Source organism: Monodon monoceros, unplaced genomic scaffold (genome assembly GCF_005190385.1).
Source record: "Monodon monoceros isolate NGI ecotype Baffin Bay Population unplaced genomic scaffold, NGI_Narwhal_1 Super_Scaffold_12, whole genome shotgun sequence".
In the NCBI taxonomy this organism is placed as follows: Eukaryota; Metazoa; Chordata; class Mammalia; order Artiodactyla; family Monodontidae; genus Monodon; species Monodon monoceros.
This window is the reverse complement of record NW_021703768.1, coordinates 47,477,853-47,497,398: the sequence shown is the minus strand read 5'-3', so window position 1 is coordinate 47,497,398 and position 19,546 is coordinate 47,477,853. Positions and strand designations below refer to the sequence as shown.

At 38.8% G+C, this 19,546-nt stretch overlaps 1 protein-coding gene across 2 annotated transcripts in view; it reads left to right on the top strand.

Moving 5' to 3' along the window:
* Positions 1 to 19,546, top strand: part of PDE4D (phosphodiesterase 4D) — a 1,463,941-nt gene that overhangs the window by 334,396 nt on the left and 1,109,999 nt on the right. For both annotated transcript variants that reach the window (XM_029216627.1, XM_029216626.1), the window contains exon 2: positions 3,363 to 3,497. In XM_029216627.1, coding sequence (XP_029072460.1) covers positions 3,456 to 3,497 — 42 coding nt within the window. In that variant the 5' untranslated portion in view covers positions 3,363 to 3,455. The remainder of the gene's footprint in view (positions 1 to 3,362; positions 3,498 to 19,546) is intronic.

The window sequence follows — 19,546 nt, the reverse complement described above, 5'->3', positions numbered from 1 at the left end:
CCATGTGTTCTCCCGGGGAAGTTGTCCCTGGATCACGGGACCCTGGCAGTGGCGGGCTGCACAGGCTCCTGGGAGGTGAGGTGTGGAGAGTGACCTGTGCTTGCACACAGGCTTCTTGGTGGCGGCAGCAGCAGCCTTAGCGTCTCATGCCCGTCTCTGGAGTCCGCACTGATAGCCGCGCCTCGCGCCCATCTCTGGAGCTCCTTTAAGCGGCGCTCTGAATCCCCTCCCCTCGCGCACCAGGAAACAAAGAGGCAAGAGAAAGTCTCTTGTCTCTTCGGCAGTTCTAGACCTTTTCACGGACTCCCGGCTAGCTGTGGCGGACTAGCCCCTTCAGGCTGTGTTCACGCCGCCAACCCCCGTCCTCTCCTGGCGCTCCGACCGAAGCCCGAGCCTCAGCTCCCAGGCCCCGCCCGTTCTGGCGGGTGAGCCGACAAGCCTCTTGGGCTGGTGAGTGCAAGTCGGCACCGGTCCTCTGTGCGGGCATCTCTCCGCTTTGCCCTCCGCACCCCTGTTGCTGTGCTCTCCTCCGCGGCTCCGAAGCTTCCCCCCTCTGCCACCAGCAGTCTCCGCCGCAAAAGGGCTTCTAGTGTGTGAAAACCTTTCCTCCTCCACAGCTCCCTCCCACTGGTGCAGGTCCCGTCCTTATTCTTTTGTCTCTGTTTTTTCCTTTTTCTTGTGTCTTACCCAGGTACGTGGGGAGTTTCTTGCCTTTTGGGAGGTCTGAGGTCTTCTGCCAGCGTTCAGTAGGTGTTCTGTAGGAGTTGTTCCACATGTAGATGTATTTCTGATGTATTTGTGGGGAGGAATGTGATCTCCATGTCTTACTCTTCTGCCATCTTGAAGCTCCTCCACTCATGAGTATTATTATCTCCCTTTTTCAGATCTGGAAAAAGCTCAGAGAGGTTAAGTAACTTACCTAAAGCTACACAGAATGCCATTGGAGAGTTGAAATTCTAACCTATTTGGTTTCAAGATCCATACTCTTAGCAAGGCCTTGCTGCCTCCTAGGTAAACAGGCTGAGAATGGCCATCACTTTAGCCAACAGTTTTCAGTTAAATCCCTTTGTCTATTCAGATTTCTACAGGTTCTGAATTCCTATAGGAAAGTACCTCTTAATGATGGTCTTTAAATATGTCAAGGAAAATTTGTTAAAAACCTGATTAATTCAGCAAATCTTACCAGGTCAAATCCATCATTTGTCTGATTTGACTGATTAGTTAATTTAAAACCACTGAGTCACTAGTCCACTGGGGCAACTATTCTATGGTTACCCTTAAGGGTACTCATTAAATACTGAATGAATAATTAAATATTTCAAATGAGTTTTTCTCTGATAGTGTGTAGGCTTCCCACAGCATTTAGCTGATTTTCCCCCCCCAGATATGTAATATTTGGTTCACAGTTTATATTATTTCTGTTCACTTCTTAAATTGATCTAGGTGAATAACATAATTTCACATTTTCTGAGAACTTATGAAATGCTTGGCATTATAACTAATCAGTAAAGATGACTAAATTCCTGGAGGTATAGTAGCTGAGAACTTAGCATTTGTGGGTCAACTCCTCCCTCCAATCCCCACTGGCTTAAACAAAATCCATGCATACTCAAAGAAATTATTTTCATTCTAACAACTCACATTTGACTGTGTATTTTTCTCTAACCTCAGGAAGCGTTTTCATCAACCCCGGAAACAGGCTTTCTTCCTCACTGCCATTTGGCTCCCCAAGTCGTATCTAGGGATATTCTTAGCAACAGTAAATTCTATTTCTCTGGCTCCCGCTCCACTTTGCTGTTGTGGGATCTCTGGCCTCCTTAAAGGCATCTCCCTTTTATCTTCATAAATCTTGAGGGGTGACTCACACGTGTTCAGACAAATCTTTGAGCCTTGAGAGGGCGCTACTGTGGGTTGCTGGGTGAAGGTCCCTGTCCGCTCCCGTGGGGACCACTGGGTTCTCGTGCTCCTTTAGGCTGGCCTCCCCCAGGGGCCCACACAGACGCCGTGTTCCCCTGGAGTCCTCTCTCCTTTAGTTTTGTATGTTTTTTAAAAGTCTGTATAGTTACTTTGTTTTATGTTTTTCAGTGTGTAACTCACACTACTTTGCACTTTGATATTTTTCAGTCATTTGAGCAAAACAAACTTTTTCAGACCTTGCTCACTGTTACTCTTTTCCTTCAATCTCAGACACAAGTCTTCTGAGAAGCTTAGAACAAATCTAAGTGACAGAACTACATGCTGTTAGGACCAGTCTATACGTACAATGTCAGAGTTCTTGTGGTTTTTTCAGGCCTGCCTGCCTCATCCTCTTTCCCTCAGAGTAGCTTCTTTGGCAAAAGGCACTTCAACACAAATGCAAATACGCCCTATAAGTATGTAAATCATGTCCAGATATAGCTGAATATCAGAAATGAACACAACACATCTAACTCTTCTATTTGCTCTTTCTTCGAAGCTCAAAACAGAATTTTCTTCTTAATGTCTGGCGAAAGTGAAGGTTAGGCAATGAGGATATCATATTCATGTGGCAGCTGCTGTAGAATAGTTCTTTAATGGTTGCTGCTTGACTAGGTAAACAGTTTCTCTCAACCATTCCTTGCAACCTCTTTGAACCGAAGGGGTATGTTTACACTAAGTTTACTGAAGAGCCACTGGAATGTCTTCCATGTACTGTAGGTTATTGCTAATGAAGCAAGAGACCATTATGCAGTGGTCAGAGGGCTTGCAGATGTAGGTAAGATTCCAGCAGTGAACAAAGCTAACTTAGCGATCCCTTAATGCTGCGGTCCCCAACATTTTTGGTACCAGGGACGGGCTTCGTGGAAGACAGTTTTTCCATGGAAGAGGGTGGGGGAATGGCTCAGGCGGTAATGCAAGCCATGGGGAGCAGCAGATGAAGCTTCGCTCGCTGGCCCACCACTCACCTCTTGCTGTGCGGCCTGGTTCCTAGCAGGCCGTGGAATGGTACCTAGCAGGGGTTGGGGACCCCTGCCTTAGTGGAAAATTGAGGGGTCCGTAGCTGTACCAGCCAGATCAGCACATACACAAATCAGTATGCATTTTCATTTCATACGTGTAACTTTAGGTCGTGGCTACCATACCTTTTTTTTTTTTTTTCATCCACTAGAAATGTACATTTGAATGTTTAATGAGAAACAGATGGTGCCTGACTTCTCTAACTTACATTTAACAAAAACTGTTTTGGAAATGTTGCTCGTGTATACTTTTACTGCTTTAAACACAGCACCATTTTCACCTGTTTTGATGAATAATTGAAGAATTACTACCCTGCTCTAAGACAGCATTTCAGAGCATGTGTTAATCATATACTTGATTAAACATTTCCTTGCCTTTCTCTTCAGAATGCCAATGGGCTTTTGAGTGGATAATTGTTGCAGTGAGAGCAGTGACGTTGAAAACAACTATTGCCTGTTTGAATTACTTAAAGCACCACCATGAAAAGAAATACCTGTGATTTGCTTTCTCGGAGCAAAAGTGTAAGTACTTTTTGTTTTCATTTATTTTCTAAAACTGTGTACCCACAACTTTTTACTGTTTTCTTTTGGATTTTAATACTGTGCTTTCATGATGAGACTTGTGAGAAACCCTTGGTTAACTTTCAGTTCTCTGACTGTATGCAGCTTATTAACAAATGAAGACTTGTCTCTGTGGCCTGGTTGACATTTGATGGGAATTCTCTATCAGCCAGTTTATATGCCTTACCATTCATTTGTATGTGCCTACTGGTATGATATTGGAAACCCTGATTTTTGGATGCATGCAGAAAATATAAAAAGTTGAAACTGAGGAAATTTATTTCTCAGTTTTAAGTCTTGAATATCAGACTTTCTGCGCAAGTTCAAAAGGATAAATTGAACTTACATCTAGGTACTTCAATCAATCACATTCTGCAAGTTCATGTACATGATGAATAATGTGAATACTTAATCGGTGGGTCATCACTTCCATGAGCTTTCTACCACGGCATGTGTATTTAATCCTCTAATCTCCTCCTTTAAATTGTTTTTTGGTTTTTTTTTAGTGAAAGTCCTCAAGGCCCTGATGGAGATTAAGTCTTATTTCCACTCAGTGTTCTTAAGGTGCCGAAGTAGTGATAATTTCTAGATTTCTATTAGCTTATGAAAGAGAGCATAAGCAAATAGAGCAACTCAAAGAAAGCTACACAAGGCAGGGATGAAAGTAGACTGTTAATTTCCATCAGGCAAGCTCTAAGAACATGTCCCTTTGTTCATTTACCCAAGGGGAAAAAAGGCATCTAAACAGATGTAGTTATGACGTAGGAACATTCATTTGAAGGCATGAGAGAAACCACAAATGCAAACACATTTCTCTAGTACGGGAACACTTTGTGTTACAACCAGTGATTCTATGGTGATGGCCCAAGGCCATTTTTAATTCTTTCTATAGAATTAATTACCATCAAGCTTTTAAGGGTGAGCAATGCAGGAGTAATGGGGAGGGAAGTATAGTACCCAGTAGGGTTTTTAAAAAAATGAGGATGTACCCAGAAGTGTGCCAGTTCTTGGACTGAGTACTGACTCTGTTTAATAACCAACCAAGGAAATTCAACAAATTCTGAGAGAATGTCCAAATTCATTTGTTTTACTTGTTGGTGTTTAGTTGTATGGATTATTGTGTAAAATCAAGGGCCATGGCATGGAGCCTGGAATTCCTTCTATTATCATAGAGCTGCTCATTGTAATGGGAGGTGACCTGCATACAAATTACCAAACTGCAAACACATCTTTCTGTTACTGAGCTTTTCTTATTATAAGTTAAATTTGAAAGCAAACCATACATACAATACTTCCTTCTTTTATTAAATTTCAGAAACATGTGATGTGAAAAATATGTATAAAGGTGAAAGGGAGAATATTTTGAATAATTAAAAATATATTATTAAACATTTCCCTGTTCTTGGAGGAAAATATTCTAAAGGCAAATGATTAACTGAGCTGTGACTTTAAGAACCTCCGAGTACTTCATGATGCTAGATTTCCTATTTATATTTGCTTTATGCAAAAATTTTCATCTTGGTGGAAAGGCTCATGCTTCCCAGATTAAGAGAATCTGAGTTACATACACTTGTCCAAATGTAAACAGTAGAGCTCTCATTTCACTGCTTCTTAGCTTCTTGAAAATCCACTAGCTTCTGCTTAATTAAATGACTCTAAGCAGATTACTGTTTATACGAGAAAAGAGCCAGACTTTTTGCCTAGTGAGAATTTGTCACTTTAGAGGTTTTTTTTTTTTTTTTTTTTTTTTGCGGTACGCAGGCCTCTCACTGTTGTGGCCTCTCCCGTTGCGGAGCACAGGCTCCGGACGCGCAGGCTCAGCGGCTATGGCTCACGGGCCCAGCCGCTGCGCGGCATGTGGGATCTTCCCGGACCGGGGCACGAACCTGTGTCCCCTGCATCGGCAGGTGGACTCTCAACCACTGCGCCACCAGGGAAGCCCAGAGTTTTTAAATTTTATTTTGCACTGGTTTAAGAATGTCACCCCTGCCCCTTAAGTCTTTGCCATAACAGAGTCCAAAATTGTGCACTTAGAAGTAGATGTTTCCTGTTTTTGATGAGGAAGGTTGAAAGAATTAATTTGATTTAGAATCTGAGAATGTTTTTCTTTGGCATTATGACATTTAAAAATCCAAACAGAATGTTCTAAGTGTTAAAATGGGCTCTGCTCCTCCCTGTGTGTCTCTATGTATCTTGCTTCTGTCATTGTGAAAACTTAAGGAACATGAAAGAGGAGGGAAAAAAAAGACCGTCTTTAGACAGTCACTTTATTTGCTCTTGAACATTTAAAGCAGTGTTCATATTTTTCTCCTCTCATTCAAGACCTGGTGCAGTGTCCCTTTTAATGACAAATGCTCTGAATTCTTCCTTTATTTGGAAGGGATCCATGAAAAATGTTAACTATAAGAATATAAACAAACCACGTTTTACTTAAAGCAACATTTTGCTGGTTTTGGAGGATAATTTGTAGTTGCAGTGGGTACAAAAGGGAGGAACTGGGCATATGGACAGTACCAAAGTGAGGCATGGCCCCATTGGCTACCGCAAGCAGAAGGTTCTCCCGTAAGTTCTGTGGTATGAAGGCCTTACCTCTTTTTAAAGTTTTCAAGCCACCTCTTATTGGACTGGCATTTTATTTTTGCAGGTATAATTAAAGTTCTAACATGACAGCTGTTGCGTTTTATACCTCTTGGGGTGCTTAAGACTATATTTTTTTCCGGGTGTTGGTTCTCTGTCCAAAAGGGCAGAGCTCAAACAGATTTCTCTCTGTGTTAACCTCAGGAAGTGTCTTTGCCATCTATGTAATCTGGGGGCAATTCTTGCTGTTCTGACTTTTGCTTCAATGGGACTGAACAAGTGACATTTGCACAACAATTACAAAATTTAAAATTTTAGTGTAAAACCATTTTATCTCAAAATAATGATTGGTAAAATGAGGTTTGGTGAGTTATTACTCTCCTATAAGTTTCATAGCTGGAAAATCCCATGTACAAGGGATGCTTTATTTTTATTTACTATTCTGAATCATAACGGATCAACTGATTTCTCTATTTAAAACTTGCTTTCTTCTGCCTCAAATATGTTTTCATGAAGCCATTTAATCTAGAGCAGCATTTAGTTGTAAACATCTAGAATTTTTTTTTCCCTGCTACCTGCGTAGCATAACAATTTAGGACAGAGACAGAATAGTTAGCATAGAATATCCTTTCTGAGGCTCTTAGAAAGTTTTATGAAAGCACTTGTAGCAACAACTCTGTTTTTAATTAAACAGTTTAATTTGCTACAGTGGTCACGACTCTACCCCAGCCCTTTAGTGACCTGAGTTAACTCTATTGACTCTTTTCAATCCATTGGTTCCAAAGGGAAAGGAGCCATTTACAGTGACCCTATCATCACATCTGTGACTCAAGCTTTCCTTGGCATTTCTCCAGTGAAATATTAACATAGTATGACTCTTCCAAGGTTAAAAATTTAACTCTTGAAGCTTGTACTTCTGTTGAAAATAATTTTTAATATAATAGATTTACTAGTCTTTGTATTCAGAATAATAATCATGATCTCCCAACATTAGGTTCTGGCATTTTTCAATATGGATATACTTTCACTGATCTAGCTTTTTATTGTCTACCCGGTATAAGGGAGCTGATGTGATAAAGTACAGCAATCTCCAATGTGGGCTTTAAAAAGAAAATATTAGGAATTCTATTTATATTTACCTTTTACTGTCATCTGTTTTCAAAATCAGTATCGTTTAGAGATCACTGGTGCAGTGAAAATAGAATAGTTGTTGAGTTCAGAGATGTGGAGTCAATCCCCAGATCCACTGGTGTTTAAAGATCTGACTGTTAGTAAATTACTTAATTTTTTTTGAACCTTAGTGTCTTTATCTGTAAGATAGAAAAAATATCATAATGAAGGTGAAAACACCTATCACATAATAAGTTCCTTGTTAAATTCTCTCTATTTTGAGGTTTGCAGTGCTTTTTTGTAGCTACAGAGCAGAGTGATAGTATCTGGCCCAGAAATGGATCAAATGGAAATGCCTGGAAATGAAGCAAGTTCTGCTCACTAAAGGGGTTCAAGTTTAGCTTCCAAGACCATTTAGTCAATATCTATATCATGTTAAAGATTCAGGCATAAGATGGGTGGTTAAACTAGGTGAGAGTTCTGTTTTCTATCAGTTATGAGTTTCTTAGATTCTAGGTCATGTTGTACTGTTCATAAAACTGAATTGAAAATCAGTTCCCAGGTAAATATAAAATCAAAGCATTGGGGCAAAAAGAGTATATTATCAGCTCAGGCTGCCATAACAAAATACTGCAGACTAGGTGGCTTAAATAAGAGAATTTTATTTTCTCACAATTCTGGAGGCTGAAGTCCAAGATCAAAGTGCTGGCTGATTTGGTTGCTGGTGAGAGCTCTCTTCCTGGCCTTCTCACTGTGTCCTCATGTGGTAGATGAGAGAGAGCAAGCTCTCTGGTGTCTTTTCTTATAAGGGCACTAATCCCATCATAAGGACCCCACCTCATGAGGTCATCTAACCCTGATTACCTCACAAAAGCCCCACCTCCAATATAATTACACTGGGGGTTAGGATTTCAACATGTGAATTTTGGAGGATACAAGTATTCAGTCCATAACAGTGAATCTGATAATTTTAAGGGATGATATTAATAAGTGACTGTGATATTGGTGGCTGATATTCTAGAGTCCACATATTCTCCCAACTGGATAACACGGAAACTATCCAGTTAACATGTTTCTCTTCATTTCCTATTTTGTAGATTTTATGTTAGGGGGACTCAGTGATGATTTTTGAGGTTCCAATCAGCTCTTCATAGACCTTAGGGGCTAATTTTAATTTTACTTAAAATATTTTTCCTCCCTTTACTATTCCTATTTTGCTTATTTTATACTGTTTGCTCTTAACATCCAATCCAGTAACGTAAGTCTCCAAAGTACTTTCTCCTGTCAGTGGGTTTACCAGTTGAGCTAACTTTTTAGAGGTTTGTAAATTTCAGACCTGATTATCTCTGAGCCACCCCAGTTCTCTCTATCAATGCCACTGCTTTTATGCTAACCAGGAATGAGAAGTAAAGGTACAGACAAGGGGAGAGACACATAAAATTGTCTATACTGATAGTGTATTTTTAAATCAGGGGTTATTTAAAAAATTTTTAAAGTACTTTTCCTTATAATATCTCTGTTGGTATTCTCTCAACTCATGAATTTTTATAGACCTTCCCATCTAGAGAATGAACTGGATAAATTTTCATTTTTCTTCATTAATCAACTCTCTTATGTATTGAATTCTAATGTATCTTGTAGTATTTTACATTAAATTCTCAGTTTCTTAGTACCTTGTATCATTTTCTTCCTACCAGTTTGGAGAGATTTACGGTATCTTCTGCTCAATAGGATTTGTTGGTTTCTTGACGAAATTGCCCTCTATTTGACTTAGGATTCTTTCGGATGCTCTACACTTGGATAAAATTGTCATTCACTAGATGTCTGTTAATTGATGTTCCCTGTTCTTTTTTGATAGAATTGTTGTTTAGTATTTATTCAAAACTGGAAGCAAATCCTGGGCTGTTTGGAAGGCACAGAGTATCTGGGAAGTATTTAGCATTCTGAATTTAAAGCCCATCTAAATGGGTTTCCAGTTTTGAGACCAGGAGCCAGGAGCCCACCTGGTGAAGTATGCCCAGCAGGCTTCCTAGAATCTCCTCTTTTCACAAAAGACTTTAGATGTCCAAAATTTGTAAACCAAATTTATCTTTTTCTTAAAAAATAATGTTTTCCAGTTGTACTTTTACATTGCTGAGTTTTGAGAAGCAACTGCTCTTTTAATGGCCCAGGCTGAGAAATTTATGCCATTTCATTCCATTGGTGCCTACTTGGAGAGGGGAGACTGAAAAGAAATTTAGAAAAAATGATACATTTTGTTAGGGCACTTCAGAGGTATCTGCATGTGATTGTCCCTCACAATTACTCTGTAAGACTGATTATTCGGGGGGCTTTATGGTTCAAGTAAAAATAATGGATCCCTTTCCAGACTGGCCTCCTTTCTCTGCTGTATCCATCACCACCTAAGGTATGAGATTGACAGAATTGTAGCAGCTTAGAATCCTGATGAAGTTAAGTATATAGAAACTGGATTTTTCACTGCTGGTCTCTCTTTAAGTCCAAAGAAGGTCGGAGGAGATACTATTGGTAAAGACGCTTTGAAACTTGCAAAGTACAAAGCAAAACTAAAATAATATTCTTGCTTGTGTCTTTGTTAGCAGTAAACTGAAATGAGAACTTGTAGTTTCAGAGGTTTTATTCCTTTGGTCGTTTACTCCTGCCTTCATGCTTGTGCTCTTTCTTTACAAAATTCAAAAAATATTTATTTAATGGCTACTGTGTGTTAGGAACTGTGCTTGCTAGGTTCTGGGTATCCAATGGGGAGTAAGATACATATGGTCTCTACTCTTATAGAGCATATTTGACAACTAAACTTCTCACTTTTATAATATTCTATTTATTATTTCATCCCCCCACCCCACCCTGACTGCCCAAGCCTGTCCCACTTTAATCTTTAATTCTTCCCAGGGATGCTGAAGTCGTTTCCCTCTTACACCTCTGTGTACTTGTTCTTTGCATCCTGGGTATCCCCTTTGTCAGGATATTTTAAACTGTGAATAATGTGCCATGCTTGTCAATTACGCTCACTGTTTCAGAAACATAGATTATTTTCAAGTGGTTAAAAAGAATTTTTCTCAGATAACAATAGTGCAAGAATAGCCGAGTATAAATGAATGTGAGTATGGAGGAAAGGTCTGAAAGAGTAGGGGCTGATCAGCCACCATTTGCTCTGAAATCAATCACATGACAATTTTAGTGGCCATAGTCAATCATTACATTGTTGCCTTTGAAAAACACCTCCACTTTTTTTTCCCCTGATATTGTGATGTGTTTGCTATTTCATTTTTGGACACTTTCGAGTTGGAGTTGAATTCTGAATGATTATATCCAAGAAATAATTGCCTATATTGTACTTCACAATGTAAACATCAAAGATACATAAAAATGGAGAGAAGTTTTGTTGAGTTGATGATAAATATTAAGGAATGACTCGTACAGATAGTATTGCTCTGTAACAAAGTGAAATTAAGAAGAAAAGCATAATAATTTGGTGAAGCTTTCTATTAATAGTATATTGCTCCAGAAAAAAATGTTTACTTATAAAGGCCACTTAATTTTAATTAAAGCCAGTTTTCTTTTTCTTAAGTTAGAGTTAGATATCATTTTTTATTATTAAAATGGCCACCTAAGCAAGTATTTTGAAGGTTAAAAATGATGTCAGTTAAACTTATCAATGTGTTTACACAGTTTCCCAAGGTAAGTGCTTTCAAAGTCAGCCCAGGGATGGTCCTTAAGGTCCTGAGTTATAGTCCAGGTTTTGCCACTTTGTATCTATGTCCTGGTAGGGGAAGGAGGATGAGAAAACCATAAATCATTAGATTATTATCAAGTGCTCTCAATATCTACTATGATTGTTTCAAGGGTAAAATGAGAAAACAGTATTGAAAGCATGTTGCAAAATAAAAATAAACAAAAAGCCAAACCAACCAAGCAAAAACACCCCCAAAGTGCTTCCCTGGTGGTGCAGTGGTTGAGAGTTCGCCTGCCGATGCAGGGGACATGGGTTCGTGCCCCGGCCCGGGAAGATCCCACATGCCGCGGATCGGCTGGGCCCGTGAGCCATGGCCGCTGAGCCTGCACGTCCGGAGCCTGTGCTCCGCAACGGGAGAGGCCACAACAGTGAGAGGCCCGCGTACTGCAAAATACAAACAAACAAACAAAAAACAACACCCCCAAATAAACCTTCACTTTTATTGTTAGAAGAAGTCATTCTTAACAGTTCACACGTTTCCCTAAGTTGTGTATATTAAAGGCCTTTATGCCACGGCCAAGAATGGTTAATGGTTATGTAGTTAGAGCCTCTGACCTTGCTTCCTAGTTCCTTCTATTGCCTAGATTGGTCACACATCACACACGTGGAATTTGGGGTACAGATCCAGTATTAGCACAAGCACTGGGAAGAAGACATTTAGCTTATAACTCTCTCATGGTCGTATCTGTCCTCCCTGCAAACTCCTTACTATTATGGAAGCCTGGACTTCAGTGTTGGCAGTAATGCTTCTGTGCTAGTGATTTGGCCATGTTTATAGCCCTCAGCCTCCTGAATTTAATTCAGTCAACAATATTTATTAAGCCCTCACCAACTATTAGACTGTACTACAGAAGTCATACCCCATGGAGCTGCACACCAAATGATACCCCAGAAGTTCGGATAATTAACAGTCCACCAATTCACTTCCAGATTGAGATTTAAGCTCTTCAGAGAATCTGGCTCACTGAGCATTAAAAACCAAATGTATTACAACTACTCAAACAATAATACCACAGTGCTACAACAAAAATCATCTTTTCTACAAACTCATTTAAAACAACAAGCTACAAGTTTTACAGGTCTTCATTTCTGCTTTGTACTTTAAAATATTAAATGCCCAACTTATGTTTTTCTAGAAGAGGCCATTACATAGCATTAATTTACCAGCAGGGTTGCATTTCAATATAAGATGAATCATACCAAGTGAGACCTAGATATTGCTCAGAAGCAATAGGCTCTGAAGGGATATTCGAAGATAAACGAGGGCGTTGAGGAAGCCATGAGAAATCCCCGGAACGTACACATAGAAAGACATAAAAGATTCTTTTTCTGTTGTTGTTGAATTGCTCATGCAGGAATTCAGAAGATGTATTTCCTCACCCAATATAAATGAAATAATTGGCAAAGTAGTCAGAGAGGAGTATCTCCTCCAGTGGGTAGTGTTATCTATTTAGAAAGCATTTGTATGTTCTGACTTCCCAAAACATTGCTGAAAAACTTTTAAGGTGAGAAGGGAAAACCGAAAACACCCGCCGCCCCCGCAAATGGAGTTAGATGTTGACAAAAGTGGCTTAGAATAGATATAAGTGAAAAACTTTCTGATAGAGTTTTCTAATGTTGGCACAGTCTTTTCTGAGGAGATTATGAGATGGTCTTATAACAATATCTTTCAAAGTTCTGATCAAGTCTTTATGATTTTTTAGCCATATTGTTTGCATAAGCAAGTTCGGTTCTCAGCAGAGAGCATCCCCATTCCACTAAAAATATTCGAAGGGACTGAATTATCAGTGAATCCAAACAGTCACTAAACTCTATTACTTCTATTACTCCCAGAAGAATAACTTCTTAACTTCAGAACATTGAGGGGTTCTGGGGTGAACTCTCCAACTTCTGGCTTAAGCTCAGAGATGTAGAATGTTGCAAAGAGTGTCAGTCCCACCCTGCCATCAAGTAAAAATCTAGACGCACTACATATTCATGACTTTAAAAAAATCCATCAGAGAATTGAGGTTTTAGGACAACCAAGCAACCCCAAATCTGGAAGGAGATAGGCAGACACTTGTCAAGAAGAGAAAGGATGCCGTCATTTGCTTACATCAGATGCTATGTAAAGCAGTAAGGAGAGTCAGAGAAAATTTTTAATGAATTGCTAAAGGTTGATTGTTGGCTAGCGTGAGAGTATGGACACACTGGCTGTTGCATATGCAGGGTTGTGGGGGAATCCTGTAGCAGACTTTTCCTCTACAAACCTCACCAGGTGCTCACAGGGGAGACTGGGGAGAACAGCAGGCACTATTGAAACCAGACCCATCTCCCCAGTGGAATTAAAGAGTTACTCTGCAAAGGGAAGAGCAGTAAGAATTTCTGACTTAGGGTACTGGGGGAAATCCATTGGTGAAGAAGGGAACAGGAAAATAAAGCTCTGTCTTCAGAGTGGGAGGTAAGAATGTGTGCTAGGACCAGCACTACAGTTGGAGGAGAAGCAGAAGCACTTGTGATGACCACATCCCTGAGCCCCGGGAGCACAGTGCCTACCTAAGACTGAGGCTTAATCAGAACATCAAGGAACACTCTTCTTCCCTGATCTCCCATCAACATCCTAACAAGCATTGAGTGAAAGTAACAGTGGAATAGGCTGCAAGAGCTTCCAGAGACAGATTCTCTGGGGGCCCAGCACAAAGGAGAGACCTAAAACTAAGGATGGAGCAGATATTAAGAAAACAACCACTGGAAAGCCATTCCATAATCCAGGGTTTCCCAACCCCCGGTTGATCCACAGCCTGCTTGGAACCAGGCCGCACAGCAGGAGGTGAATGGTGGGTGAGCGAGTGACGCTTCTTCTGCCGCTCCCCATCGCTCGCATTACTGCCTGAACCGTCGATTGCATTACTGCCTGAATCATCACCCCCGCCCCCATCTGCAGAAAAATTGTCCTCCACGAAACTGGTTCCTGGTGCCAGGGAGGTTGGGGACTGCTGCCATAACCTATGCACGTGGTGTTATTAGAGAAATTTGATGCCTGTGGTGCACTGAGGTTAATTATAAGAACAAAATCCCTCAAATCTAGTCCCGTTCCTGACTAGATTAATTCAAATTCCCATGCAAAAGGCCTAGCAGAAGGAAAACTTTGCTCATCTTTAAGCATAAAAATTTGTTCACCTCAGTATCCACTGTCCAACACAAGATATCCAATTTTCAGTAAAAAAATATTAGGCAAATAGAAAGACAAGAGAAAATACTTCAAAAGGACAAAATAATATACAGAAGCATCCCAGATATGGCACAAATGTTAAAATTATCAGTCTAGGAATTTAAATATGATTAGTATGTTAAAGTCTCTAATGGAAAAGATTGACAACATGTAAGATCAAATAGATAATTTCAGCAGAGAGACGGAAACTATAAGAAAGAATGCAATGAAATGCTAGAAATAAAAAACACAGTAACAAAGATGAAGAGTGTCTTTGGGCCTATTAGTAGGCTTGACACAGCCAAGGACAGAATCAGTGAAATTGAAGATAAGTCAATAGAAATTACTCAAACTGGAATACAAAAAGGAAAGAAAACGTAGAAAAAAGAGAACGTAACAGATCATCCAAGAGCTATAATATAAGTGGTATAGCATATGCATAATTGAAATCACAGAAGGAAAAGAAAGAGAAATTGAGGTAGAAGAAATATTTGAAGAAATAATGACTGAAAAATTTTCAAAATGACACACACCACATCAGACTCTAAAGCTCAGAGTACACCAAGCAAGATACATACCAAAGTAAACACACACACACACACACACACACACACAAACACACACTCACAGAAGCATATCACATTCAAATGGCTGAAATCAAGACACAAAGAGAACATCTTGAATGTAGAGAAAGAAGACAAATCAAATTACATACAGAGGAACAAGGATGAGAATTACAGTAAACTTATCCTCAGAAACTATGCAGGCAAGAAGACATAGGAGTGGCATCTTTAAAGTACTGAGACAAAACTGTTAACCTAGAATTCTATACCCAGTAAGAATATACTTAAAATATGCAGTAAAAATACTTTATTGGAGTGAACTGTTCCAGTTTCCTATCCATTTTTTGTGTCCCCCAAATAACATGCACATATGCTCTCATGATTTTTGCTTTCCTTCTTCAAGTCTGAGAGGCTGAAGATATTCCTCCTGTTCAGGACCAACACCTCCAGCTCCTCAGAGGACTTAAGTCAATTACCCCCTCCCTCCTACATACTCAACTGCAGTTTTGCTCATCTCTTTTCTATCTCTGCTTTTGGCCTTGGTAAATGAATTAGATCTTCAATTTGCTTTTGACACTGCTGCCCATGTGTACTTCTTTGGACAATTCCTCTTCTCTTCCTGATATTTATTTAAATATTTCCTTTCAGGTCTGTATGCCCCTTAAACAATGCTTTTCCCCAAGTTCCTATCTTTGGCCCACAGGATATTCTAAGACAATCTTACCTCCTTTCCAGTCTTTATCTGTTTTCTGTTTGTGTCTAAATCTCCATGTCCATTTCAGATTTCTAGTTTTAGTTTCAGAATTTTATTCAGTTGCAGGTTGGACATTCATTATCTCCACACATTTCCCAAACTAGATTCATGCACTATTCTTTCTCCTCTCTAAACATGCTTCTGCTTCTCTATTCTCTACTGCATTCGCTGCCCCAGGCATCAAGCCAATGGCCTAAGCCAGAGCCCTGGGAACCTTCCTCAACTCCTTGCTCATTATCCCTCCCAACATCTAAACAAGCAACAAATGTTACTGCAGTTATCTGAGCCTTCCTCATTTCAAGTGTACTTCCTACTCTGCCAATGACTTGGGAATCACTTTATTTTTCCTTACCATTGTGGGTGTCATTAAAGTATATACCAAAGTAGAGAGGACCAGTAAAGTTATGTATGTGTTGTATATGGAAGCTAGTAACATTTGTTACTTTATCCATTTCTGTTGCAGATCTTACTTTTTCCTATTAGCAGTGTACTGTCTTGTTTTGAATCTATATATTTTCACAATTGCTTTTGATTAGAATTTAAACTAGCTCTTAAAGGCTAAATCTGCAACAAAGTAGAAGCTGACTTTATAAGTGTATGTGTGTGAGTGTAATTTCTATTACAGCCATCATTCATAATTCATTATTTTTTTAAAGAATAATTATAGTAAAGGCTGATCGTGCATATATGATTTTGTATATAAACGGATTGGATGAATGTTAGATTTTTATACTAGATATCAAGTGGAATTAAGATCTAATATGTGTGCTAACATGACTAATAATAACTTATAATTTAAAATGCAATTGTTTCATATACCATCCCAACATTTTATTCTTTTCCTCACAAAAACTTGCAGGTAGGATACGCAGTTATTTTTATCCTCATTTTACAGAGATTCAAAATGAGGCTTAGTCAGATTAAGTGAGTTACTATGCCCACACAGCTAGTAATGGAGAAGCCTAGAGGTACTTTCCAGATCTTTTGATTCTAAATTCCTTCCTCTGGTCACTGCACCAGAGCCTCACATATGTAACTGTGTGACTGCAGGCATCAGTTATATGCTAATGCACTTTTACACCATGTGTCTACTAAAAATAAATTGTAACATACCAATTAGATTCTGCTGTTTGTAGATATACCTACAGTTGGACAACAATGTTATATGGTAAACTCCAGATGTTTTTGCATTCTGTAGTGTGACAGAAAATGGAGGAGATTTTTGTTTAGTCGGAGACGTTTTAATTGTGAATGGAGGCCCCCAGGCTTGTTGGAAAGAGAGGTTACATCCTAAGAAAGGTAAACCCTTTTCCATAATAAAGTGCTAGAATTTTTTAACGTGTCCATGGCTGTTCAAGGGAGATACAGTTTGGGGAAAGGCAGTGTTCTGGAGAACTCTGGGAAGTGAAAAGGTGGGAGAAAGCCCTTGCAGGGAAGGAGGCACATGGCAGCAGGTGGGGACTTACAAATGGTTCCCACAGCAGAGATGGCCTGGTTAAAGCCCTTTTAGGAGTACTGAGTTGACGGGATTTAAAGATTTTGTTTGTTTTATTATTTTTTTTCTCAAAACTCTCTTTAAGCCTGTAATTAGAACATCATTGTAACAATTTTGCCCCAGGGTGTGAGGAGGAAGAAGGCTATATTCACACTTGGGACAAGGGAAGAAAAGAGCAGGGAGGAAGCAGTGATGGTACATGAACTGGGACAACTGTTCAGAGGGACTTGTGACAAATACCACCTCGGTACATGCAAGTTCCTCTCCCTTGGGTATTGTCCAGAAGTAGTGGGAAGGGCTCTGAATGTCACGTGGTTATCTGGCAAGAGTGCCTTGTTCATTGTTTGTCCACAGAAGTCTGAATACTTGGGGGCAAATACTTTGTGTATGTGTGTATACACACACACACCCCTGTGTGTATACTGCTACTGGAGTTCTTGGCATAGGCTATGCTATTTCAAATTACCTTATAAAATACTTTTGTAATACGGTATTTTGTAACAAAAATGTATTGAGCACTACCAAATACCAACACATTATATATGTTTACTCATTTTAGTTAATCCTCAAAGCTATTCTGTGAGTACCATTTTTATCCCTATTTGATGGACAAACTGAGGTACAAAAATGAGCTAGGACTTAACGCTTAAAATACCTACAGTATAAATATTTGAAATAATAGCATAGAATATGAGGAAAATGCCAAAAATTCTATGTAGGTTTTAATAATAAAACTGAATAGTCAAGTTATTTAAAAATATTAAAGTTATTATATGCATACATCTTGATCAAAAGTAGATTTTAGACTTGCTGTCTGGGTATAGGGAGGGAAGGTATTAAGTTATTCAGTTTCTTTCTTATAACTGTAAATAGATTGTAAGATGGCACCTATGCAAATGGCAGTTTCTCTTAGATAATTGGCCATGTGGGCCATATGACCTTTTGAACATGTTTTTCCAAATGCTTCATTCTAATTAGAGCATGGTCTTTCAGATTTGAGTGGATTCGTCTAAGTGGCTAGATAGGTTTTCATCCTTCCTGGAAAAGAGCTTTATAAAGCACATGTGAGCTTTGGAATAGCAAGAGCTTTTATTCAAATCACTCCTTGCATGAGTTAGCCCTTTCTTCTACCTCAGATCAGCATAGTCTTAATCAATGTCCCCTCTCTGCAAAAGATATTTCTCTTTACATATCCTGCACAAGATAATTTCAGGAATCAGCTAAATCTTCTTAGACATATAGGGTTTTTTGGTTTTGTTTCTTGCTCTAAAAACAATTGCTCTCTCCTTGTATTTGCAAAGGAGCAAACAAGTTTGGTTTGTGTACATTATTTTTTTTTAAATTTTATTGAAGTATAGTTGATTTACAATGTTGTGTTAATTTCTGGTGTATAGCAAAGTGATTCAGTTTTATATATATATATATATATATATATAAATATACACACATATACTTTTTCATATTCTTTTCCACGGTGGTTTAACACAGGATATTGAATATAGTTCCCTGTGCTATACAGTAGAATCTTGTTGTTTATCCATCCTATATATACTAGTTTGCATCTGCTAGTCCCAAACTCCCAATCCTATTCTCCCCCCTTGGCAACTACAAGTCTGTTCTCTACATCTATGAGTCTTTTTCTGTTTCATCATTTGTGTCATCTTTTAGATTCCACATATAAGTGATATCACATGTATGTGTCTTTCTCTTTCTGACTTAGTTCGCTTAGTATGATAATCTCTAGGTCCATCCTGTGTACATTACTCTTGCTTAATCTTTCCATCCAGCTGATGCACACCACGAATGCCAATGTGTCGAGTCCACCTTTGATAGATGGACTCTCCTTTGTTCCAAATTCCACTATAGTTTAGTTTCTGAAGGCAACACAATTTTGCATCATCTATAAAATAGTTTATTTCAGTAATCATGATCCTGAAATATGTTGCCAGGTACATATTTTGATCCCCAAACTTGAAAATGTTTTCATGATTAGATTGTTGTGCTTTCTGTCTTTCATGGCTTTCTGTTTTCACTTGAGCTTTCCTAGTTTTATCCCCCTCTTTAAAATTAAACTACTGAATGTTTTATTTATTTCCATTACTGAATACAAAAAAATTAAAGAGTCAGATGAATGTATTCTTCAGAATTGTATAAACAGTTCATTGTAATTTAGTAAGAAGTTCTCATCTGTTCTTTCATCTATGTCATTATATATCATCTATGTCATTATCTGTTTCTCTCCATAGTTTTTCTGAAGCATTTTCATTCTCTTATCAAGTGCCCTCTTTTGTGTGTGTACAGAGACCTCATTGGGATAATTGCTATACAAAAAATTCATATGATGCTTTTCAATTTACAAAGTGATTTTACAAACAGTACCTTATTTGAGACTCATAATAACCTTGTAAATTAGGCTGTGTTATTATCTTTTTTTTTTTTGCAGATAAGAAAGCACTTTTATCAGGAATTGGGAAGGCATTAGCAATGAAGACTTTTAAATCCAAACCCTGAGATGTGTTTACTTTCCCTCCCTCTTTTTTGATTTGTTCCCTTCTCTTAATCCTTAAATT